The sequence below is a fragment of the Triturus cristatus genome, chromosome 2_1, assembly GCF_964204655.1.
Source record: "Triturus cristatus chromosome 2_1, aTriCri1.1, whole genome shotgun sequence".
In the NCBI taxonomy this organism is placed as follows: Eukaryota; Metazoa; Chordata; class Amphibia; order Caudata; family Salamandridae; genus Triturus; species Triturus cristatus.
Window position 1 is genome coordinate 279,334,900 of NC_140581.1, and position 26,963 is coordinate 279,361,862.

Genomic DNA, 26,963 nt, shown 5'->3' on the forward strand with positions numbered 1-26,963 from the left:
TAAACTATCCAGTGATATTAAGGGAAGAAACATGTGCTTTTTCCAAGAAGGATGGCACAGCATCATCCAAATAAAAGCTCATCTTTACTGATTTAGTTACAGAAATAGGCTCTACAGTGGAAAAGAAACAGGTCATTGTTCTAGCCAGAGTAGGCTTATGCAAATACTGAGATTTAGGTTTAAATCTTTTTATTATTAATATTACGTAGCAAAACAAATAAAGGTCGCAACATTATCGGGCCACGCAGGGCTCGGCAGATTCAATGTAAAATGCTTTATGGTATGTGGGCTCCAATGAACAACTACGTTCCCACCCCCCCCCCAAATAAAAAAGGAAGAAGAAACTAAAGAAAGAAGAAAAAAGAAAAGATCACCCTTCCCTCCCCCGAAGGTTATTATCCTTGAGTGGCACATCCTGGAGCGGCTTATCCCAAAGAGGCAAAGATGCATCATGTATGTGTGTGTCCAGAGTGGTAAGGTGCAAGAGGCGTAGATATTTGGGGCAATACAGTTCCCTGAACTCTGGGGCTAATAGTGCCAGGAAGGGTTGCCAAAGGTTGCTAAAGGAAGTGCCCTTGCCAGCCAAGGTGAGAGCGATATCTTCTCCATGCCCAGCATGTGCCACAGACGCTGGTACCACCCCGTGTGTGTGGAAACCCAGGTAGATTTCCAATGGATAAGTATGTTCTGGGTGGCCGTGCCAAGGGCGATGGCTAACTGTTTCCCCCTCTTGGATTTCAGAGGATAAGTGAGCGGGATTGGGTCTCCCAACAACAAGTATGCGGGGAACCTGGGGAGTTCCATGTCTAAGTGCTTATCGATCTCGGCAAGGACGAGTTGCCAGTAAGCCTCACTGTTTGGGCAGTCCCATAGGAGGTGAACCAGCGAGCCATTCTGTCCACAGCCCCTCCAGCAATCAGGACTGTGTGCAGGATCCGCCTGGTGCAATCTCTCTGGGGTGTAGTACTAGTGGTATTAGAGTTTAGTAAAGGTTTCAGTCAGGCCTACTTGTGTAGCTGTGTGGCGAGCCCTGTAGTATGCATCCTCCCATTCCCGGGTGGTGAGGCCCCGCCCAAAGTCCCACTCCCACCGCACCCACCCGGCGTGATAAGTGTGAGTGAATCTGGACCAGAGCAGTTTGTAAAGGTCCGAGATCAGTTTCTTGTCTGAGGGGCGCGTAATGAGCCATCGTTCATATTGAGTAAGGAGCCGCGATGCTTGTGCCCGGATATCGGGATGCATGGCCCAATGACTGACCTGCAGGTAGTGCATGCATTCCGATTCAGGGAAGCTGTGGTCGGCTCGGAGTTGTGAAAACAAAACAATTTAGTCTTTGTGGAATAGTTGACCTAAGACGTGACAGCCCGCATCTCTCCACAACGGGAATGCCCGAAGGCCTACGCCGGGCCTAAAATCTGGATTGTCCAATAAGGGGGTGAGCAGGGAGGGGAATGTGGTGAGAGCGTGCCGTATATTGGTCTGGTCGCAGACCTTAAGAATGGAACGCTTTACCAGAGAAGCGTACAAGTTGGGTGGGCGATGGGGTTTGGGCAGGAAGGAGACCTTCATTAGAGACATGCCGGCGACAGCCCGGTCCTGGAAGAGCCAATGCTTCTCGGATTCCGCTCTGCTCCATTCGACCAGGTACCGGAGTTGTGTGGCCTTATAATAGAGCGCGAGGTCTGGAACTCCAAGGCCTCCCTTGTGCGTTGGGAGGAAGCTTACCAGCCGCTTCATTCTCGGCCGGCGTCCCTGCCAAATGAATGAGGAGAGGTCCGACTGGACTCTTTGTAGCCACCCAATAAGGGGCGGGAGAGGCAGGGATTGGAAAAGGTACAGGATCTACAGAATGGTCATTTTAACGGCTGCGATTCGCCCTAGCCACGATATTGGGTAGTGTTTCCATTTCAGCAGCACGGACGTGTGCCTGCAGGAGGGAGTAAATAATTTGTCTCATAGCCTGCGGAGGCAGGGCTAGCTGTATGTCCAGATAGGGATCGCCTCATCGGACCAGTGGAGAGTATATCAGACCTGAAGGTCAGCCATGACATTCAGCCGCAGAGTCAGATTCAGTGCCATGGATTTTGCTAAGTTGATTTTAAACCCGGAGGCTCTCCCAAAAGCCTCCAGCTCTTCTAAGAAGCTCCCCAGGGTGGTTGTAGGGTTCGAGAGAGTGGCCAAAACGTCATCTGCATAAAGGCTGATAGTATGTGTGTCCCCTCCAAAGCGGATACCAGTGATCTGGGGGTGATCCCAGACTCTCTGAGCCAAGGGCTCCATGTATAGAGCAAATAGCAGGGGCGATAGAGGGCACCCCTGTCTGGTGCCTCTGCGGATAGGGAAAGGCGCAGAGGTGTAGCCATTCACTCAGACAGTTGCAGAGGGAGAGCGATAACAATTCAGTATGTGCGTCCACATCTTGTCTCGAATACCAGCGCGTGTCAGTGCTTGTTCAAGATATGGCCAGTGGACGCGGTCAAAGGCTTTCTCCGCGTCCACTGTTAAGAGCATGTACTCTCCAGGGATTCGGGAAGCCTTTTCGATCAGGTGCGTGACTCGCTTAGTGTTATCGCTCGTTTGTCACTGCGATATAAAACCTGCTTAATCGGGGTCTACCAGCCCCTGCATATGAAGGCCTAGTAGGGCATCAAGGATCCTGGTATATAGCTTCAAATCAATGTTTAAGAGCGAAATAGGCCGGTAAGATCCACAAGATGTTTTATCTTTCCCAGGCTTTGGGATAACGACCACTGCCATCTCTAGCATAGACGCAGGGATTGCCCCGGGCTCGGCAAAGCAGTTAAAGAGTCGAGTAAGCAGGGGGCCAGTGTAGCGCAGAATTACTTGTAGAAAGCTGCGGTGTAACCGTCGGGGCCGGGTGATTTACCCAATTTCAGGCGGGCTATAGAGTCTATGACCTCTTCCACCCTGATCTCTCTCTCCACATGCACTGCCTGATCGGGGGTCAAGCCGGGCAAGTGAGCTTGAACCAGATACGAATCGATGTCTGTTGCCTCAAGAGGCTGCTCATCATAGAGCTGCGTGTAAAACTCTCAAAATGTTTCGGCTATGGCTGCGTCGTCTGTGTACAGTGTTCCCGAGCTGCCCCTGATTTCCCGGACCCCCTCTTGTTGACGGACTTCTCCCAATTTGTGTGCAAGTAGCCACCCACACTTATCCCCTCCCACATAGAAGGAATGTCGCAAGCGCATCGCAGCATACTCTGCCCTATAGCGATCCAAAGCAGCCAGTTGCGTCCTGGCCGCTGTTAATTGTCTCCAAGCACGCGGGGCCCCAGTGCGCTGATGCACCTGCTCTAATTCTCGCGTTTCAAGGGTCAGGTCCTCCCTCTTCTGCTTACGTTCTACATTGGCAGCCGTAGATATAGCTATTGCTTCACCCCTAATCACCGCCTTGAAGGCTTCCCACCTAGTGGAGAGAGCTGTATCTGAGTTATCATTGCATCGCACGTATTCGTCAAGTGCTCGCTGTATTCGTGTGACCGTGACTGGCGGTGTAGGAGGGCATCCCTGAATCGCCAGTGTCTAACCGGGGGCACGCACGCGGGAAGGCCAAGGTGATCACCACGGGGGAATGGTCGGAAAGGGTCGCCACTGGAATGTCAGCTGAGAGCGTGATGTCTAGGATAGGCTTAGTGCCCAAAAAATAATCTAATCTGGCGCAGGTTTTATGTGCGTTGGAGCAGAAGGAGAAGTCTCTTGTGCCGGGGTGGAAGTGTCGCCACAAGTCAGCGAGTCCCAGGTTGTGTAATGTAGCGTGTCCAGATGGGGAAAGGGCGCCGACCTGTCTAGTGCATTGCACAGAGCGATCCAGGACATTATCAAATACCAAGTTGAGATCACCTCCCAGTAATATATGGTGGTCTGGAGTGGACATCGCTTCTATCAAAGCCTCACCCAGGAAGCGCTCCTGGCTGTCGTTGGGTGCGTAAATGGACCCTACTGTGAATGTGCGTCCCTCTGTGGTGAATTGGTAGGTGAGGAGCCTGCCTCATATTTCAGCTCCCTTTCGTGCCACCCTCCCCTGAAAATTCTTCGAAACCAGTATGGCCCCCCCAGCTTTCTTCGCAGGTCCTGAGGAATGAAATTTGGTGGGGAAGGAGCGGGACCGCAGTCTGTGACAAGCCTTAGAGAGAAGATGTGTTTCCTGGAGGAGACCGATATCTGCCCCTGTGCTTTCAAGATAAGAGAGAAGTGCTCTACGCTTGATTGGGTTATTAACCCCTTCGCCGCGGCACTAATTCCGCCGCGGCGCAGGGGGGGTGCGGGGTGAGCGCGGCGCCGCCATGCTCATGACGGAACCACCCCGTCATGAGTCACGGGCGAGCTGTGCTCATGACGGCGTGGTTCCGTCATGACTCCGCCCACTTGCATTGATCGCCCGCACAGGCGGGGAATCAGTGCCGCGTGGACGGAGCGGCCGCCAACGGCTGCAGCATGACGGAACCACTCCGTCATGAGCACACGGCGCCCGTGGCTCATGACAGAGTGGTTCCGTCATGAGCAGGGAACGGGCTAAGGCGCCTCACATTGAGAGTGAGGATCTTAATGGAGGAAGGCGGCATTCAGGTCTGGGGAAGGTGTGAGCATCCCGTAGGAGTCCTGGCTCGGCCAGAACCCCAAGCTAGCTGAGGAAGGCCACACACGCAGCGGCGAGGAGGCAAAAGTGCACTGTAAAACAAGGGGGGCCGCATGCTGAAGGGAGAGGAAGGAGGGTGAAGAGTGCCTAAAGTAAAAAGAAACCCCACTGCAAAAGGATTGAAAAAATAAAATTAAAATAAAAACCCATGAGGCGCAACAGGCACCAAAAATAGTTCAGTGTTCAAACGTTGTCCGTCTTCCAGGGATGAACAAGGAGGAAGTACAACAGGCGATCGTGTGGCCAGTGTCCGCTCTTCTACCTCCCCCCTCCACCCCCAGCAAATCAGAGAAAGGATATATCAAAAATAACCAGGATTGGTCAATCAGAAGAAGCCTTGGCCAGGGCCCCATACAGAGCGTCCAGGGCCGCTTGCTGTTCCAGCTTGATCACAACAGGATCTGGTCGGCGGGCACGTCGACGCCTCCTCTGCTGTCTCCACTGTGGTCGGTTATCGCTGGATCCTTGTTCTAAGCGAGCCCCACCGTCCGTATCCTCCAGGAGAGTGATCCCAAGGAGCTTGCTGGCTTCAGCCAAAGAGCAAAGTTGAAATAACTTGCCATCATGTCGAAACACCAGGCGGAACGGATGCCCTCAGGAATAGGGGATGTTGCGTTGACGAAGGACCTCTATGACGGGTCGGAAGGTTCTGCGTTTCTGGAGAGTGATGGCTACAAGGTCCTGATAGAGGGTGGGGGTCTGGTTGCGAAACGAGATTTCTTGTAGGGAGCGGGCTTTGCGTAAGATGTCTTCTTTAGTATGGAAGTCCTGGACGCAAACCAGTATGTCAGCGGGGGGTGCTGTCACTGCTCTGGGCGCGATCCAACTTCAACGGAGTGTCCAAGGGGTTACCCAGAATGTGGTTGAACAGTTCTCGTACGTAAGCAAATATATACCCGGCTTCCTCATTAGTGCCAACCCCACGGATCCTAATGTTATGGCGCCAGGAGCGGTTCTCCAAGTCCTCCAGATGAGATTGCATGTCCACTTGTTGCTCGTGAATACGGAGTACCTCCTGCTGCATGGCCGCGATTTCAGTGTCTCGGGAGTCGCTCTTGTCTTCTAGAGATGCCACTCTTTCCCCTATGTCGTCCACGTCCTTGCGGATATCTTTAAGTTCTGCTGTTAGATCGCGCTTTACCGTTTTGAGATTCTCGCGCAGGTTGGCGAATAGCAATTCCAAAAAGGCCCGCATCACCGGGGCCTCCGACGAGGCCACCATCTGCGAAGTTGGGCGCGATCGATGTGGGTCGCCAGACCCCCTGCCTGTGCTTTGGTGAACATGTCCTTCAGCCCGTACTTTTCCCTGGTGGCAGACTTGTCCTTTCTACCCCTGGCTGATGTCATGGTCGGGGTACCCCCTGCTCCAGCTATGTCGGGCACCGGGAGAATGGAACCGGGTCCGTCCGATCTCGTGTCCAGTCGGCCGGTAGGTAGGTCGGGGCCCGTCCTCTCAGTGCGCAGACCCGGAGGGCCGAAAAGAGTCTTTACTAGTTGGTACTAAGTGTGTTCCAGGGTAGCCAAGGGGGGTTTCTGAGGACTGTCTGTTGTTGTGACCGGGCAGGAGCCCAGCGTGCAGGGACAGAGGCGGGAGGGAAGCGAAGGTCCTGTCTTGAGGAAGGTGTGGGCCCAGGCAATAAGGGAAGGTAGAGAATGTCCAGCCGCTGCTAGGCTATTAGCGATCTCCCCAGAAGGGCTCCGAAGCTGCAGTGCCACGATAGGGCTGGCGCGTGCCTCCCAGAGAGCCCACCGAGAAAGATCCCCGGAGGATGGGCGCGGGGGTCCGCCGCGACTGCGTCCCATGAGGGCAGATGAAAACACAGCGCGGGGGTGGGGTTGGGGGGCATGGGGGGGTCGCTAGTCTCTAAGTCCAGCCCACCCCAGAAGTCACAGGGAAACAGCGTGGCTCATCTGGGAAGGCCGCTGGCATGGGTCACAGGGGGTGAGCTAACGTCGCAGCAGATCCAGCGAGATGGAAGGCCGTCCAAGATGGCGCCTAGTGCGCTGTCTGCTCACCTCTCACGCTGCAATGAGAGGGCCGGCCGGGACCCGGGAGACAGATGCAAGCGAGGCCGGAGAGTCAGGGATCAAAGGGATCCTCGGTGGGGCAGAGTCCCTGGATACGACGTGGTAGACGCTCAGCTGGGTGCAGGGAGATCCGCAGCATCGGGTCTATGTGGGCCTCCCGGGGCACCATCTCGTTCATCCGCGGCGTCACTGCTCCCACGGGGAGCGCAGCTGTCGTTGCGGCTCACCAGGTCCGCGCCACGGGTCCGCAAGCCGGAGCGGAGGAGCTCCGCAGCCTCCGCGGGTGTCACAAGCGGGGCAACGTACTCCCACAGCTGGAGATCAGGGCCGCGATCCCGCCTCTCACAGCACGGTGAACGCCCAGGACGGGCCCGGCAGCCACAGAAACTGTCGCAAGAACCCGGGAAGCACCCAGTAGGTCTCCTGACGATCCTGGATGCGATAGGAAGCACCACTGCTGTTCCTCGTGCTAGTTAAGGCCAGTGCTAAAAAGCGACGGGTGGAGGAGCGAAGACAAAACACGTCTTAGCTCTCCGCCATCTTGGCCACACCCTCAAATACTGAGATTTAGACTCAAGAGCCAGCCACAACATAATTTGAAATGCATAAGGATTTATCAGCAAAATACATGGCAAATAGGGAGCACTTTTGGGATGAGGTGATAAACAATGGCTTAATAAAAGATTTCGAATAGTATGCAACCAAGAAAAGGGAGGTAAATAAGTGAAGGGCTTCAACAAAGCAGTTTGATGTCATGAGTTTTAGGACTGAGGACAGGCAAATTGTAATAGGTTTTTAACACTTCTTTCTTCTGGGAGATGACAGATGCAGCTATGCAATAGCTCTGTGTTTTCTGTTTTTTTTCTAATATTGTACAGTAGTGAGCGCTAAGAAATGTTAGGTGTTTTTCGGTGTTCATCCCCTTTCTTTCCAAATGCGCATTCCATTTGCAGTGGTGGAGCCGGAGTTAGTGCTTATTGTGGTAAAATAGGAGATGGACGCAAAATAGAGATGCTTAGCTCTTGTTTTTAACACGTATGATGGAGACCGTCTATTAAAGATTTAAAGGTGGACAATATAATTCACTTTTGTCATTTGTGCAGAAGGCCTTCATATTTATGTAAGATGGTCTCCAAGACATGACAGTGATGCAATCACTATCTTAGGTAAGGCAATTGCTCTCAAAATCCAGTGGGAATCGTCAACAGGACCATGTCAGTGAAAAGGGTGAAGAAATAGAGTTACAAACATCAATACCGCGTTACACTGGCAGACTCCAGAGACATGGAGCGTAGTTTCCACTGCCAGCCCCTTGGTGCAGCTTCATCTGCAGCACCAGTCCAGAAGTTGTCTCATCAGCAGCCATAGCAAAGGTAAGTCACTAGTTTTTCCAATGGATACTTCTACCAAGAGATTCTTCACCTCTCAACTTAGTAGCAAAGCGTTAACTCTCAGATAGCAAAAGTCTATGGAAACTGTCAAACCAAGAAATCCTGCAACATCAAATTGACAAAATGGCCATCACTGTGGACTTCAGAGTCCAGACAATCACGACTGATGAAACTGTGCAGATACCCAGGGACCACACCACAGAGGAAGAGCTGAATCAGTGTGCAGGGGATGGAGCATACATGAGGTTCTGCTCAGTCACTTCTGAACAGAGACACTGGGGAACCGCAAGGTAACACCTGTCAGTGCTACAGAGCATTCCTGTGAAAGAGTTCCAGATCCAGCCCAGCACCTGGGGATATTCTAAAGGTGAGGAGGGCAGAAATAATTCACCGTGCAAGCTGAAGGACACAGTCCAGCAGCCATGATCTAGAGCCAGTAACATCTATGGCAGGAACAGCATTTCTAACTTCTCCTTGTGATTAAAGTTGTTCAGAAAGAAAAGGTTCAGAATGGGAAGGAGTCCCCTTCCTTCTTTGGAATAGTGAAATACTGAGAGAAGGAATCTACATTATTTTGGCTGCTGATAACAGTTCTAGCACACCATCTTTTAACCGCTATAGGATCTCTTCCCACAGGATGCAAGCATCAACGTTGGAGGTAGCCGAGGAGGGTGACAGGAGGGAGGGGAGTCCTGGAAGTGAATCATTTGCAGAACCCAGTTGTCCGTAGTGATGGACTGCTCTTGTTTGAAATGCTAGAACATCCTCTTCCCCACAAGGAGCACGTGGATCTTCAAGGATGACCCAAATCAGCTTCGCTGGGGTGTCGGAGAGCTGGATAAAGACGACTGCCGCTGCTGACCTAAACAGACCTTTCAACTACCAAGTTGTTTGTAAGACCAAAAAAACTTTTTTGCTCCGAAGGAGATATCACCAAAAGGACATAGCTAATGAATAATTTTCTATATTGTTAATAGAACTGACATGCCGGGGTGGCAGGCCAGAATATAGGCTTATACTCCATCTGGATTGTTCTCTCCAGAGCCAAATTGGCCATATCACTAATGAATTGATTACCATCAAAGAGCATGTTCATTAGAGACACCGGGACATCCACCGAAAATTCGGAGGAGCGCATCTAAGTATGGTGATGTAGGAACCCACAGAATGGGCAGCCGAGTTGACAGTGCCCAGAACAAACATAGTATCTGTTTCAATTACTGTCCATCATGCACAACCTCTGCAAAATAATGATGCTTGTGGTCAGGCAGACTGGGGATGACCATCTGACCCATCTCTCACAAAGCATGAGTGAAGAGCAAAACTACCATGTTTTCAATCTTTTTCGACCATCTATCCATCAGAGGATCATGAAGACATCCACAGCAAGGAGAAGAAATGGGATCCAATGGACATCTGGGATGCAGCTCGGTGACCTGAACTTTTACAGACAACATGGCCCTACTTTCACATACCCATCCGCAGATAAAATAAGCATTAAAAATGCAATAGGTCTTGCAATTGTTTCAGTTATAGCTATTGCCATTGTAAATAACAATGCCTTACTTGTGTGTTAACTCGAATTCACGCTTAAAACTGCCCTCTTGCGTTACCACCTGCCCGAAGAGTTTAGTTAAAAATAATCATTCAAATAACAAAACAAAAGGGCCCGGGATTTATGGCCTGTTGTCCTGTTTTGGCCACAAAAAGTAAACTAGTCTCCAGCTAAACACTGCTGCATCCGATATCACGTTGCAGCCCAGGTAGGTCCATTTTTTACAACTGAAACCCTTGTGTGCTTGGTCCAAGAATCACTGAACATCCCATAAGCCGTCTATCTACCCCTGTCAAAAATTCTAGAATGCAGGGTGGACAAAAAAACAAGCAGCAAAAGAAAAGCTTTTTAAGACCTCATTGGCTTTCAAAGAAGATTGAGAATGTGCACTTCCTGACAAATCCTTGGCTCGGGTAATATAATACAAATGTGCACATGCTCGGGTTTTCTAAAAATGAAACAATTTAGAATATCCAGTTGTAAATGGCCTGTGATTGGCAATCCGCTTGTTTTTGCATGCCTACATGTAAATTCACATGTAGATCGCAAATCTTAGCCACTGCCATATAACCAGACTTGGCAAACCGCATATGCACCCTTGGAGACAGGCTGGTACTTAGAAACTAATCGATAAGTATCAATTGCCTTGGACTATCCCCTAAAACACAGGATGAGCAACGTATTAGCACGACTACCCAAGGTGGCCTTCTTGTTCATTACCCAGCACTCTAAAATCGAAAGGCTTGCTACAAAGGAGGGCATTAACAATAAATCTACTAACAAGTTATGGAGGTCCCGTTCACCTGTCACGTGTCCAAGCTGACATGGTTAGAGTTAGGCTGCAGATGTAATTACTGCATTCCGGATGAACCGGTCTCAGGAGAAATTTTGTATCACTGGGGCAAAGGGAGAAGATAAAACGGACTCGTTGGATATTTTGTGAAGATAAAAATGCCAGTCAAAGGGAATGACTCTATTGTACCATAGCACTGCGATACACGAAAGGCACTTGATAATCCCTATTAATAGAAAGTAAATGCCAACTTTTGCAAGGTTTGTCCCCGCTCCCTCCGTCCCCCCAGCCCGTTGCACCCCAAGACAATGAACTGACCCGTGGATGGGATGCCAGTGGTATTCCTCGCTCCACACCCCAAGCATGGTGTGCACGTTACAGGTCCCCTTCTCAGGCCACCGTACCGGCTCCAGGCCCTGGTGTCAGTGCAGCGCCGATTAAGTATGACAAGACAACGCTTCTCCCACTAAAGTGTGAACACGCCAGAGACCCGAGCGCCAGGCCCACCGCATCCACGCCAATCTCAGGGCACATGTGAGATTCAGAAGGTTACTACAGCGGCGGCACTCCTAATGGCCCGTAGAGGATCCTACTGGAAGCTAGGGGCCACTGGTGGCGCGAGGACGTTGGGACAGGGATGGCATCACTAACCAGCAGCCGACAGTGCAGCTCTCCCCCACCTGTCCACAGCAAAGCTGGGGTGCTGCTGCAGCACCCAGGGGCTCTGCTGCACTTCAGCGCTACGAACTCTGTCAAAGGGAATGGGTGAACGAGAGAAAAGTATCCGGGACGCCCCGTTTTTCGTTTATTAGTCATGCAGCAATTTTAATTGTTGGAGAGCAGTAGTAAAAATATTAGACCTGGAGGTTTCAGTGTAATACATTGGTTAATGTAAAAATGTACGATATAGACAACATCCAACAATGGATACTTACATGAGGAGCGCGATGCCCGTGTTTGCCATGGCATAGGAGAGCCCCAGGATACCGCTGCCCACAATGGCGTTGCTTAGGTTATACACCGACATTCCAAAGGAAGTGGTGCCCGGACTCTGCACAAAGAGGAACAAGTCCACGAATTGTGCGCGCAAGATGCGGGAGTTGCTGGTGTGTGTGCGCGGTTGCGAGCAGCAGCAAATGTTTCCAATTATCGTGCCCGTGTCTGGGCACGATAATTGGAAACATATGCTGCTGCTGCTGCGCGTATCAGACACCAATAGGTCATGGGCGGAGCAATGCGCCCGCCTATGGCCAATTGCGTGCTGTCTTTGTAAAAAAGACACACGCAAAGGCCAATAGCGTGGCCAAAAGGAAAAACACACGCTTGTGCATCTGCGATTCCTAAACCCCCTACAAGAGGTCTCTCGCTGCGCGAGACCTAAAAAGAAGACCAACAATGTGGCAGCGACATCAGCACAAATTTGCCTCAACCTCCAAAGGGAAAGAACCAAGATATTCAAGGCTAACAGGGCCATCACAGCTGCAGTCACACTTGCAGGCAACACACTGGAAGAGGTTGAAGCATTAACCTACCTGGTCAGTGTCATAGACAAGTAGTGTGTCACAGACGCCGACATCAAGGCATAATCGGCAAGGAAAGAAACTGCAAAGGAGGGGCTGCCTTCATTCAGTTAAAGAAGATCTGGAGCAAGGACCTAACGAGGTAAACCGAGATCAGGCTTTTACACACCAACGTAAAATCAGTCCTTCTGTATGGAGCAGAAACTTGGAGGAAAACAGTGACTACCAACTAGGTCTAGACCTTCATCAACACCTATCTGAGGAAAAGCCTCCAAATCCGCTGGCCAAACACCATCAGCAACAATGAACTAAAGCAGCAGACTTTTCAACTCTCTGCTCATGAATAAAACCTGAAAAAATGCTGGGGCTGGATTGGTCATACATTTCGCAAGCCCGCATCAAACACCACCAGGCAAGCCCTGACCTGGTACCCTCAAGGGAAAAGGAAAAGAGGAAGACCAAGAAACACCTGGCACCAAGGCTGACTGCAAGGAGAAGGGTTATACTTGGAGTCAGAGTGAAAAAAAAGCCAAGGGCAGGGATGACAGGAGAGTCCTGGTTGATCGCCCATACCCCAGGAGGGGTAGTAGGCATAAGTAAGTATGTAACCGTCAAAGAGGTAGGAAAAGAATCAGGATTTTGTTTAGAAGATAAGGATGCCTGCCCCAAAAGAATCTCAGAGGACAGGTGAAAATCTACAGAAGCAGGAGGACGACAGCATGCCACTTGACCTGCCCAATTGACAGCCAGTAGAGAAGCCAGTTTGTCCCAAACCACTTAAAAGGGAATTTGTTAGACACTTTAAAATGACTGCAAGGGATAAGGGGTGGAGGAGGCAGTCTGGTGATTGTCCGTGAGGAAATTTGATTGGCTTCTTCCAAAGGCAAATGAAAATGACTTCTACAGGCATGAGCAGGACAGCAGTAAACAAAGCCATCTCCACTGTAGGTGGCACCTAACGACAGTCCAAATCCACATAAATCGAACAACCTACTACAACTGTATTCGGGAAGGTCAAGTAATTACCTGTATTTGTGCGTCTTGGGGAGGAGGTGATCCAAGTCATAACTGTCATTGTGATAGCCCATGGAAGGCATCTGGATGGGATCCTAAGGGTTCCCCCAATGTTCAATAACACTCATCACAGGGCAGGAGTCTGTAAGAAGCCTATTCAAACAACTTTCACAACTTACGCCTAGATTTAAAGAGGATAGGCTTGGTCTTTGAAAATTCAGTAACGTAATGAGATAAATCAGAAGTTGATTTTAAGGGCTGAGCCCACACAGTGCCGAAGGAAGGATCGTCAACAGGGCCTCCAGAAAAGAATGTGGAGCACATGGCACGGAAGCGGGATCCGAAGGAGCTGCAACTGCACTAATCGGGACTGAGCCCAGAGCCACTGGGACAGAACTGCTCAAGTGCCCCACAAGCTGCTTGGTTTCAGTTAGGCACATCAAAGAAAATGGGAGAGAATGCTTTCAAAAGAATGTCAGCATTATCTAGGTGTAGTTATGTAGGTAGGGTCAGCATATGGACCCGTAAAAGTCAGGAGCACATCTCAGGTGCTATTGTCGAATCTGGTGCCAGTGTGATGTCTACCAACTCCGGCTCTGCAGTAGACACAGAAGTCACGATCAGAGAGCCTAATGCCAGCTGGATAAAATACAACTGAATTTAGAACAGCTTTGTGAGACCAAAGTGTCCCTTCACCTCTATTTATGCAACTTCCTGGAAGACTTCTCAGTCAGTCAAAATAAATGTATTTCGACCACTATGCTATAAATGTGCGAGTAAAATACATATCAAACAGTACATTTGCGGCATAACAAATTCATGATTCTTGTAGTTTGAAGCCAAAGTTAGTACAATAAAATATAAAATATCAATAGCCTATACCGAGAAGGAAATGTTGGTACAGGGGAGCCAATGACATTGCGATCGTACAGAGTAAAAGCAACTGAACAACGTAATTTAACAGGAGGGGGTTATACCTTCCTGCGGAGTATACACGTTGCGCCCAAAAGCTTGGCTACTGGAATGGCTAACGTAAGGCTGCAGTTCGAACGCAGGATACAAAGTGCAGCAGAGTGACTACGGACACCTAGGTGTCTACATATAGGAGCTAGCCAGGATTTACGGGGGCGGGCATATGCTAGGCAGGCAAAAAAATACATGTGCTACAATCTCCGCTGTGGAAATGCAAACAAGGCATACATCAGTGGTCCCACTTGACCACTTAGTTGTAAATGCTCTAAGCGGAAAGTGCCCACTCTAAACCTGAACTATAGCTTCATGTCTATAGTGCCAGTCACCTGGTCCCCATATATCTCATACACACTCGAAGGTTTAAAATCAAGAAAGTCGATGACCAGCTTGAAAGACGCAGATTTTCTGCAGTCATTAAATTCTACGTCGCCCAATAAGAAATCTTGAGTGAGTTTGCGACGGGAAGCTGGTAGAAGCAGGATGCTTACAAAGATCGGTCATCCCAAGGAGCTAGAACGAATCTTTAATGTTCACAAGCCAGGGAGCCTTATGGAATTGACTAGTGGCTATTACATAATGGAGGGCTGTTGCAAAGTGAACAAGATCTGGAGTTGTCCAAAGTAGGCGCCAATATAACAGAGGACGGAGTCTGGCCTTGCCAGCAAGGCTCCTTACTCCCAAGTCCAAGGAAAGCAGATACAGGAGGGTACTGGGGGAAGGAATTCAAGGTTGAGTAGGAATTTATTTTCAGTACTGGTTAGCAACTCAATGTTAGAAAAAAACCATAACTCCGCCCTATAAAGGATCAAACCGAAATCCTTAGTCTTATAAATGCGCAACACAGGTGAAATGGTTTTGGAATATGATGAACAGTATTCTTTGTGTAATGCCCCTGTGAGTTGTTTGTGCATAAAGGTGGCTTTGTTAATATAGGATTTCCAGGACATACGTCCACTGAACAAAATCCCTAAATAAGTAAAGTAGTCCACCATCTCAAGAGGTACCCCCCCAAAACAATATTATTCCTAAACAACTTCTGGGAATTAAAGAAAATCAGCTTTGTTTAAGTGACATTGATCTCCAGTCCCAGAGAAAAGAAAAACTCCTCAAAGGGATGAAGTAGTTTCTGTACCCCGCTTGGGGTCTTGGAGATCAGAAGTGTGTCGTCTACAAATTACAGAACTGGGGTGTTGGTTCGAGCCAGTTCAAGTGCATGTGCTTCGACCTGTACCAAAAACGGGACGATATCATTGATAATGAATATGCTACTTACCAGCATGCATCTGTTCTTGGCATGTAGGGCTGCTGACATTCATATCTGTGCATAGATCGCCGCCTAGTGTTGGGTCCGGATGTTTGCACGTTGTTGTCCTGGAAGAGTCTTCGAAGTATCCTGGGATAGGTGACTCCTCCCCTGGACTACAGTGCGCATGGGCATCCTCTCCATCCTCAGATTGTTTTTCGCCATTGTGGCAGTGATGGAGTAGATATAGAAAGTGATGACCATGCTTACAGTAATTCTGAGAGCTGCAGCTGCTACAGGCGCCGGGGAGGAGGGAGGGCGATATGAATGTCAGCAGCCCTACATGCCAAGAACAGATGCATACTGGTAAGTAGCATATTCAGTTCGAGGCATGTGGGCTGCTGAATTCATATCTGTGCATAGAATATATAGCAGTGCCCTCTTATTAGCGGCGGCTACCAGTGTCAGCTGCAGCGGTCTGAAAAAGAGTTTTGAGAACAGCCTGTCCTACAGCTGCCTGCTGTTTTGATTGCACATCTACACAATAGTGTTTGGTAAATGTATGTGTAGTGGACCAGGTGGCTGCTCTACATATGTCATGCAAAGGAATGTTTCCTAGGAAAGCCATTGAGGCCCTTAACTTACGTGTTGAGTGGGCTCGTGGGGGAATCGTTAAAGTGCGTTTAGCCTTTTGATAGCAAATTTGAATACATTTAACGATCCATCTGGCTATTCCTGCTTTGGAGATAGCGTTACCTTTGTGGTGTGGGGCAAAGGCAACGAAAAGTTGTTGTGTTTTCCTAAAGGGTTTGGTCCTGTCGATATAATACATGAGGGCCCTTTTGACATCTAGTGTATGGAGTGCCCTTTCTGCGACAGTTTGTGGGTTTTGGAAGAAAACGGGCAGTTCAATGGTTTGATTCATGTGGAACTGCGATACCACCTTTGGCATGAATTTGGGGTTGGTACGTAGTACGACCCTGTTGGCGTGAACCTGTATAAATGGCTCTTGAACGGTTAGTGCCTGGAGTTCACTAACTCTTCTCAAAGAAGTGATCGCTACTAGGAAAGCTACTTTCCAGGTAAGGAATTGAATCTCGCATGAGTGTAGAGGTTCAAAGGGTGGACCCATCAGGCGTGTGAGGACCAAGTTGAGGTTCCACATTGGGGCTGGTGGGTGGCTAGGTGGAATGACTCGTTTGAGTCCTTCCAATAATGCTTTGATGGCAGGCACTCTGAATAGAGAGAGGTGCTGCCTGGTTTGTAGATAGGCTGATATCGCGGTCAAATGGACACGGATAGAGGTGTACGCCAGATTGCATCGGTATAGGTGTAATAGGTAACAAATAATGTTTTGGATGGATGCGTCTAGCGGGTTAATGTCATTATTATTGCAATAAATGACGAACCTCTTCCATTTTGCTGCATAGCAAGCTCTGGTAGTGGGTCTCCTGGCCTCCTTAATGATGTCCATACAGTCAGGTGGCAGGTTTAGGTAGCCAAACTCTAGGACTTCAGGAGCCAGATTGCCAGGTTCAGCTGTTGCGGATCTGGATGCTGAATCTCTCCATGGTTCTGCGTCAAATGCTCGGGTTTGACCCGCAGCCTTTGATGCGGCACCACGGAAAGTTCGAGGAAGGTGGTGTACCACGGCTGGCGTGCCCACGTTGGAGCAACCAGGACGAGCGTCAGTGAGTGTTGACGCAGTTTGCGTGCCACCAGCGGTATCAGTGGTGCTGGGGGAAAAGCGTACGCAAATCTGCCGGACCAGTTCATCCATATCGCATTGCCCTGCGACTGCGGATGTGGGAACCTGGCGGCAAAGCTTTGGCATTTTGCGTTTTCGCTTGTCGCGAATAGGTCTATCTCTGGATGACCCCACTGCTGGAAGTACGGTTGGAGTACTGATGGGTGTAACTCCCACTCGTGCATCTGGTGGCTGTGTCTGCTGAGCAGATCCGCCATCTGGTTGTCCTTGCCGGGGAGGTGTTCTGCCATGAGGAACATGTTCCTTTGAATGGCCCACTTCCACATGCTCTGAGCCAGATGAGACAACTGTGGACAGTGTGTTCCTCCCTGCTTCTGTATGTAGTACATGGCAGTCATGTTGTCCGTCCGGATCAACACGACTTTGTTGCACAAGTGTACTTTGAATGCTTTCATAGCGAGGAAGATTGCCATCAGCTCTAGAAGGTTGATGTGCATCTTCTTTTGTTGTTGTGTCCATAGTCCCTGCACTGTGTAATGGAGTACATGAGCTCCCCATCCCTGGAGAGACGCGTCCGCCGTCAGTATTATCTGTGGGACAGGCTCTTGGAACGGTCGGCCCTTGCAAAGGTTTTGTGGATTCCACCAATGCAGAGAGTTGTATGCCCGACCGCTCACCAACACTAGGTCTTTCAACTGTCCTTGAGCCTGATTCCACTGACGTGCTAAGCACTCCTGAAGCGGGCGCATATGTAGTCTCGCGTGGGGGACTATGAAGATGCAGGAGGCCATCATGCCTATCAACTGCATGAACACTCGCGCGGGAAGGGAGTGTTGTGGTTTGAACTTGGAAATCAGCATTTGCATGCTGTTGATTCTCACCAAATTTGGCTGAGCTGTGGCCGCCAGAGTGTCTATAGTCGCACCTAGGTACTGTTGTACGTGTGCGGGCTGTAGATGGGATTTTGGGTAATTTAGTGAGAACCCCAGACTGTGAAGGAGGTGAATGGTGCGGGACATGTGGCTGGCACATTGCTGGGCTGACTTCGCTTGAACGAGCCAGTCGTCCAGGTAAGGGTAGACGTGTATGTGCTGCCTCCGTAGATGTGCCGCCACAGTAGCTAGGCACTTTGTAAACACCCTTGGTGCCGTTGTCACGCCGAAGGGAAGGACTTTGAATTGGTAGTGCTGCCCTTGAACAGAGAACCTGAGGTATTTTTTGTGTGAGGGGTGAATGGGTATGTGGAAATACGCATCCTTGAGGTCCAGTGTGGCCAGAAAGTCTCCCTGCTTGAGCAGCGGGAGGACTTGCTGTAGAGTGAGCATGTGAAAATGCTCGCAAAGAATGTATCTGTTTAGGGGTCTCAGGTCTAATATAGGTCTGAGTGACCCGTCCTTTATCGGTATTAAAAAGTACAGGGAGTACACCCCCGTACCTTGCTCGTGGACGGGTACGACCTCAATTGCGCCTTTTAGAAGCATACTTTGCACCTCCTGCTGTAAGAGCGTTAAGTGCTCTGAGGACATAGGACGGTTTTTTGGAGGTATTGTGGGTGGAGTGGAGGTTAGTTCTAGACAGTAACCGTATTTGACAATATCTTTGACCCACCTGTCCGTGGTGATGGAGTTCCACGTGGACAGGAACCTTTGTAGCCTTCCCCCGACAGGTGTTATGTGGTCGGGAGGAAGGGAGAGGGCGTCACTGCTTGTTCTTGGGGGAGGACCTGGTGTTGCCGTAGCCGCGTCCTCTGCCCTTTGTACTGGAGCCACGATATCCACCTCGGGTGTTTTTATCGTAGGTGGTTTGTGTATTGCCCTTGTTGTATGTTTGCTGTGACCCCTGTCCTCTACCTGCTCCTCTATTTCCGGGGCGACGAAAGGAGCCGCTCCGAAAGGACTGAGTCTGGAGAGCCCCCATGGACTTTGCAGTGTCCGTGTCCTTTTTAGGTCTCGTGAGCCAAAGGCTCTAAGAGACATTTTATATCTGGGCTTTTCAAAGTGCTGCCGTGGCCTAAAGCTACAGTGCACGTGAACGTGCACGCGCGCAGCGCCATGTGTCTTTCCTTCGTAGCGATCGTGATCACTTTCACTTTCGCGGGCTCCTCTGTTGCTGGCATTCCCCCCTCCCCTCTCGTTTGTTTATTTTCTCTGGCTGCACGCATAGCCTGTTCCCACCTTCAATGAGCAATGGGTCGTTTTAAATTGCCCTGCCAAGCGCTCGCGCCACGCTCCGCCGGGCTTGTTTGTTTTCCTTTCACTGCCGTGTCACTTTCAGTGAAAGCCCCTCCCACTCCCTCCTCGTCAGCTTCATGTTTTTTTCCAGCGGCGGGCTTGTCTTGTGTTTTTTTACCCATTTCCCACGTCATTTGCCCCCGACTTGTATACGTGGGCAGAACTTCAGGTACTGACTGCCCCGTGCACGAGTGTCCGAAGACCTGATTACACCACTCATAGCGGATTGGCGCTTGCTTTCTGCTCTGCCCCACGTCTCTTCGTCACAATCGTTTACTTTGTCCATCTTCACTCTTTCATGTCAAAATGATAATCAAGCTGCTTCCCTTCTGCAGACACGACAGGGTAAACCCAAATAGGCAGTGCTTTGAAAATACACAAAAACGCATGTCTTTGCAACCCAGACACTTTTGATATATGCACGGTCGAGCTGCTTTTCCACAAATGATAACTGTACAGGAACAGGGCTTTTGGAGTCTCACATTGCAATGTATTTTTTTTTTATTTCATTCAGTATAAAGGATAGGATTTTGAAACTAAGAGCTGCGCAAAACGGTACTTGTGCGGTCTCCTTCTGAAAGATACACTTCAGTGCAGAGCACACGTCGTAATGACATCACTTTTTTTTCTCCATATATCATCAATTGGGTACCAAAATATCTCAAAGTTACAATATTTTGAACAGGCATATTAAACCCAGAAATTACACCCCGCTCTTACCTACTGCCGTCGCGGGACAGCAAACGCAGGGACCACCATGGGCACCAAAAGATCTAGCTACGCCACTGGCTGGGATGTGAACTGGGTCAGAGGCAATTGACATGCACCCTCCATATGGAAGCGTCAAGGCCTGATGGAAAGAGGATTGCAGTGACTTCAAAGCATATCTGTTTTTGTCAGGCTGTCACCGGTCCTGTCCTACCAGACATTAGCCTTGCAAAATTGCCCCTTTTCTCTTCCCTCACGTGCCCTTCCTTCTGGAGTATGCCCGGCTAGTTCATCATACGATGAACAGCTTTAAAGTTCACTTTTTCCTCTGGCTACACAAGAGTACCCAAAAGTCAACATGCTTTTATTGTAACTTGGATTTGCAGGCTTCGTCACTGGGACCCGAGGCCCACCGGCCGCCGGGATGTTCTTCAGAGGGTAATTTTCATATTGTCTCTTGGAAAACCATCTGTCTCTCGAGGCTAATATGCAAAGGGCGGGCACCGATTGAGAGTAGACGCGGGTCTTGTTTGTAACTGTACCATTATGCAAAGCACTTTACGTGGCGCCACGCGCTTCTCTGTGCACCCTGGCCGGTCGCGTGCATGGGATGTGCGTCATCAGCTCTGAGTCCAGGTGTTTCTGTAGGGAACGGGCCGGGGGCAGGGAGGGGTGCTTGGCGCGCAGATTTTAAAAGATAGAAAGCCCTGATGTTGATTTATACCCCATGACAGAGTAGGTGACTAGAATGTTATGTTACAGAGATCTGTGCAGCGTTGCATTGCACTAATATGACCTCGCAGCGCTGCCCGACATGAATCTCATTGAAAGTGCCTGTTGGTTGCAAGGGGTGTTTAAATACATTAATCGAACGAAAAGCAGAAGAAGTGACACCTGGGCACATCTACCCGCCCTTCATCACCACGAAATCCCACCTAGAGCTGTATTGGCAGTACGAATTCGCAAGACCTGACAGATAGTCAGCGGCTCAAAGATTCCCAACATCTATGATATATGTGTATTGCAGCCAGCTTTCGCCTGGTTACCCTGTAATTCTAGCGGCCCGGCCGCCGCCGGGGTCACAGGCTTGTTATCAGCTGTGTACTTCAGCACAAAACCATCAGCGATCGGGGGGCGCGCGAGGCACTTCACAAGGCCACCCCCGCCATTCAGGTTGAGCTGAGGCCTTTAGCCAAATGTTTACTCGCGTGAGGGGGAGGCGCGAGGCTAGCGTAAGACGGGCTGATAATACAGGACAGAAGACTGGGGAGCGGGGTGTGCTAGGAGCATTAACCCCCTGCGCTGTAACCAGCATGCGGCATTTGTACACCTACCAGTGTGTCAGTGGGTGCACCGGGTGAGGCTGAGCCCCACACACACTCGGACCCCCTGCTCGCGCGGCTCAGAGGTGCACCTGGGCACAGGGTTTAGGGAAGACTCTTTGTACGGCACGGGCACAGGGTTTAGGGAAGACTCTTTGTACGGCACAGACCCCCTCGGAAGGGAGTGTGCATGAGGGGAGGCGAGGAGGGTGGGGCTGGCTCAATAAAAAGAATGGGTTTGCTTTTCTCATCACCACCCCAGCGAGGTATAAGCAGGCTCCCCACGGCCCTCATTGTCTATGCCCTTTGTGTACCCCTCGTGAGTTATGCTTAAGGAGTGCAGCGGGGCACGGAGGCGGGAAACCTGTCCTCTTCCGTGCGCTGTTCTGCATTTATCCTGACTATTTTTGACAACTTAGAAAAACAAGCATTTGCAATGCATTAGGTCTCGCATTTACGCGAGTTGGAGCTATTGACATTGCAAATAACAATGCCTATTGGCATTGTCATTTACAATGCCAATAGCTTTAACTCGTGTAATTGCGAGACCTATTGCATTGCAAATGCTTGTTTATTTTCTCTAGGGTGGTGTCAACCTCCGGGCCGAATAAATATTCGGGGTTGACAGGCTGGTTGAGTATGTTGTTTTGCACCTCAGGTTTGAATCCGGAGATTCGTAACCAGGCATGTCGTCGCAGCATGACGCTAGTGTTTATGGCCCTGGCAGCTGTGTCTGCGGCATCCAGCGCACACTTGATGGATGCGTTTGTGAGGAGCTGTCCCTCCCTGATGAGGATCTCTGCACCTTCTCTGTATTGGTCAGGGAGATGTTGGAGTAGTTGCTCTAATGTGTCGTAGTGCGCTCTATCGTAGCGAGCGAGGAGTGCTTGAGTATTGGCAATGCGCCATATGTTGGCTGCCTGGGCGGCAACCCGTTTGCCAGAGGTCTCTAACACCTTGGACTCTTTGTCCGGGGGAGGAGCGTCACCTGTTGTTTGTGAGTGTGCCCTCTTGCGAGCATTCGCAACGACAATGGAATCCAGAGGTAATTGGCCTCTGATGTAAGTAGGGTCCCCAGGCGCTGATCTGAATTTCTTGTCGATCCTGGGGTTTATCACTCTTGCCCTGGTGGGTTCCTTGAAGATGTCCTTTGCTGGTTTGAGGACACCCTTCAACATGGGTAGAGTTTTTATATTCCTTTCTGAGGATGCGAAAGTATCCATAAGAAAGTCGTCCTCGACGGTGTCCGAGTGAAGGTGCACCCCATGATTGGCCGCAGCACGTTCAATTAGAGCGTTGAACGCTGCAGTGTCCTCTGTGGGAGATGTTTTTGCTCCATAGAGTTGCGGGTCTTGAGCATCCATAGGTGCACCTGGTTCCACAGGGTCATCCCAAGTTTGATCAGGGTCCTATTGGCCGTCAGGGTCCATGTCTCCGGGGTAGGGGACTTGGTCACCCATGTAGTCCACCAACGCATCCGTGTCGGAGTGTGTGGGAGAGAAGGATTGTGGATCCTGGTAGGGTGAGTGGAAAGGTTCGTAAAGAACTGGTTCTGAAGCCACAGGCAGCTTTCTTTTAAGTGGAATCCTGAAGGAGTCCAAAGCCGGCTCCCAAGTTATTTTCCTTTTGTGGATAATCATCCTGCCGGTGTCGGCGTCGATGAGATGCGATGGAGACGTCTCCGCAGAGCGTTCGGCAGGCGTGATCGTGGTGTGGGTGACCCGTGTCCTGATTTGGAACAGTTTCGGGGCCGTGGATGGTGGCAGGCCAAAAGTAATGTTGGCTGGTGCCGAAGAGGCTGCTGGAGCTTTAATTGGTTCGGAGCCCGACGTGTCCTGGAGGACCATTTTCTTTTTGGTGCTTTGCGCAGCAATGGGTCGCGTCTGGAGCGCCCTCGATTCTTTTGCACCGACCGGTTCTGTCGAGGCGGTCGTGGATTTTTTCTGCGCCGGTGGGTCATCGAGTCGAGGGGCGGGAATGGCCGTCGACTTCTTCGATGAGTGTGGCTTTGGTGTTGCCGTGGAAGCGGTGTGAGACGCAGCAGGCTGTTTGACCTTTGGGGTCGGAGTCGATTGCGTCGGTGCCGGGAGCCGAGCAGGTTTGGTGGTACCGAAGGCCTTCTTCCTTATGTCGACTCCGACGTCGGCCGCTTCGAGTTCGGCACCGAAGTCTCGTTTGGTGCGCTCGGTGCCGATGTGTTTTGCTGGCGTCGAAGGTGTGGAGGGCCTCGATCCGACCAGCGCCACTTTCCGTTTCGGTTTCAATTGAACCAATACAGCTTTCGGTTTCGAAGAAGGGAAACCAGCCGTTTTGGGCATTAATGGCTGCCGCTGAATGTCCGAGGCCGGGCCCGAGGGCGGGGCTGAAGAACTGCGGGATAGGTCTTGGGTAAGGCCCGAAGGCGATCCCTCGACCGGAGCCATAGACTGTTGCACTGGGCTTTCTTCAGTCTGAACGGGTAGGCCTTGCTCGTCACCGGAGCTACTCTCTTCGGCCCCTAAGGCCTCATTGTAGTCTCCTACCTCGGTGTCGTCTTCATCTCTGCGAAAGAGTGTTTCGTCTTCCGATCCGGAGTCATGTTCGGAAGCGGGACTGGAGGGTAGGTTCTCCACTTCTTCGACATCTTCGGTCTCGGCGTTGAAGATGTCGGCCGGGGCCGGTGCCGCTTGCTGCGCCTCGAGTCTCGCCGCTCGTCGATTCCGTAGAGTCTTCTTGGATCGAAATCTGGCACAGGCCATGCATGTAGATTCGTCGTGATCCGGTGAAAGGCATTTGTTGCACACCGGATGGACGTCGACGTGGGGATATTTCGCATTGCATACCGGACACCTCTTGAATGGTGTCCTCGATTCCATCGTTGATGTCAAATCGACGGTCGGGTAAGATGCGAAAGTTTGTTCTGGAAGTTAGTAAACTAACAAAGATACTATCGATACCGATCGAGAACAGTACCGACGCGAACTAAAGGCCTTTTGGCCTGAAAAAAGATTTTCCTAACTTGAGTCAAGATAGCACATCCGAACCCAATGGCGGAAAAAAAACAATCTGAGGATGGAGAGGATGCCCATGCGCACTGTAGTCCAGGGGAGGAGTCACCTATCCCAGGATACTTCGAAGACTCTTCCAGGACAACAACGTGCAAACATCCGGACCCAACACTAGGCGGCGATCTATGCACAGATATGAATTCAGCAGCCCACATGCCTCGAACATACAGAAATGAGCGTGGGGGCCAATAAGCAGCCCTAGCGTACACCTCCAAGAAACCTTATTGGTCAGCTCATCCTGTTTACCCCACCTGATGGAAGAGAAATTCCTCTCAAGGAGATGTATCATCAAAGACAAGAGACTCGGGGAGCATCATTCTAGCCAAGACCTCCCAGAGGGTACAGCGTGGAACCCAATCAACAGCAGATCTGAGGTCGACATAGACAAGATAAAGGTTGCCTTTGCCAATGATAATGGTACGCCAATAAATCAGGAGAAAACGAAAAGCTCGATCAATGGTAGACATTTTCAGACTTCTCCTCCTTCTAAAAGGCATGCTTGGTCGACTTACCTGTGGAGGGAACACCTGAGTGGGACCACGTGCAGCACCTAGAAGTGGAGCAGCCCACTTGGATGCCAATCCTGGGGCTAAGTCATTAAGCGCTAAGCTTCTTTTTCTTGTATGGCCTTCTCATGCATTCAAGCACACTTCTCAAAGGACTTGGAATCATGACAGGGCTAAGACATCACAAACAGATGTCTTGAGGATCCAAAATCGACATACGTTTGCCACAAGAGTGGCAATATTTAAAGCCTGGCAGCTTTGGAGGAGAAACTCTTCCTAAAATATTGCCCTTTACAAGCTTATGGCGTATGGGTCTGAGAAGAGCAATACCGGAGTTGCATGCAAGGGTGTGTGGGGGGGAAGGGGGGTCAGTAACTGATGTCAGTGTACCAGGATTGCACATTGTGCAGTTCTGTGACATATGTCCAGGGTGAAGCCTGGAGCCAAGCACTAGAAAATAATAACAGTTTCCGGATACATTCTGCCGACTTAGAGGATTCAAGACGTGAAGAATCTGCAAGTACAAGTATCTATCAGAAACAAACCGCTATGACAATCACTGCTGAACAAAGTAAACATTTCTAAATGTTTTCATGTCAAAGAAAATGAGAATGACACTTCTCACAAGCAATGGCTGCAGAGGCCGACCTAAAGTAATCAATGACTAAAGAGGGTTGACTCTAAGCTCCTCTTTAGATATTTTTACATCAGCTCTGACAGACAGCTAAAAGGGTCACTAGCCAAGCCAAAAATGGCTAATGGGGAGTGATGACATTTTTTAATGCTTTTATAAACCAATAATAGGTCCATTTGAAGCTTTCTTTTATTATGCTTTCACTAGGGAGTAGTATGCAGTTTTAACTTGCACAAAACATGAACCAAAGAGTGCTGAAACCACGGGCTCAGCAATAATGACATAAGACGACTAGTTTATATTTAAAGTATACCGTAGTTTAATTCACTTACTTCCATTTTCTCCTCTAGTTCGTGTAGGAATTCCCCATCTGTTGCAACGGATGACATTGATGTGGAGCTCTTAGCACTTAAAATGGCACGGGAGATGTACTCTAGGCGCTGCTGAAGTGAAATTTCTGTGCTACATTGTAGGAAAGAAAAGCTTAGTAAATATGAATTAATGCCAAAATTAAAATGAATATTTTAGTAGTGTAACTTGCAGACTAATTAACCTATCTCTTATTGCCCTCCAGATCTCGGCCTCAATCTATAGTTACTTACCTCAAATCTAGCAAAATGTAACACCCAAGACAGGCTTTTCTTTATGACTTTGCCAGATTGGACTTTTGTAGAGAGTTTTAAAGCACTCATCAGTAGGAGTACTAGGACTTAAAACAACAAGTGCACATCATAAGCAACTACAAACTTCTAGGGATAATTCTTGTATGCAGGACACAATCTCTGCAGGCAAGCAGCAATTGGAAAACTTAACAGAATTATGAAAGAAGAAAAGAACAGAACTGCAACTCTGCCAGTATAAACTTCAGGTTTCTCGGAAAACTAGTAACAGGTTCCAGGCTTACATGGTAAAGTGTTTCTAGTGCCCAGGGAAGAGGATGACATAAGCGTGCAATGTAACGTGAGCACCAAACAATTGTATTTCAATTCGAGAGATGCATACAGGTTTGCCATTCCTAAGTAGTGAGTTGTCCTGGGGTCAGCCCAAAACAGCTGGGTTAAGACTAAGGGGAGGAGCAGAGACTTGGAAAGGGATGTAGGCAATAAGAAATAGTTCAGGCCAATGGCTAGCGAGGATGAAAGACAGAAATAGCACTCAACTAACGAAAAGCTGAAGATCACCAAGGCCAGAATCCCTAACAATAGAGACGCAATACCAATACATTTCAGCCCACACTCCCAGTTGTCAGTAAAAGGAAAGGGAGTGTTAATCTTTTCTGATGGTTGACTCGCTGCCCGACAGACTTCAATGGAAGCCATGTTGGCCTTTGAGCTGGACAATAATGCTATCCACCCACACATAGAAGAATTCGTAGTGGTATGATTGGCTTAGTCAGCAAATGTGAAAAACAATAGATTGGTGCTTCTATTTATTTCTCCTGACAGTGGTTGGACAGGATCTCAGACATTTTATGGAAAGAGAGAGTGAGTGCCAAGGAGCTCTGCCTCCAGACACCCATGCATCTAAGGGGAGATTACCTCAGTTCACATCTCCTCTCTGCTGTCACCCTTTCAATCAATCTATTGATTCAGACACCACTGTACCAATCCATGGCACTGTGATACATGAACA

The 26,963-nt window shown here is 49.7% G+C and overlaps 1 protein-coding gene across 2 annotated transcripts in view; it reads right to left on the bottom strand.

Moving 5' to 3' along the window:
• The window catches only part of NUP155 (nucleoporin 155), a 711,261-nt gene that overhangs the window by 281,129 nt on the left and 403,169 nt on the right, over positions 1-26,963 (bottom strand). For both annotated transcript variants that reach the window (XM_085631101.1, XM_085631098.1), the window contains one exon: positions 25,664-25,793. In XM_085631101.1, coding sequence (XP_085487227.1) covers positions 25,664-25,793 — 130 coding nt within the window. The remainder of the gene's footprint in view (positions 1-25,663; positions 25,794-26,963) is intronic.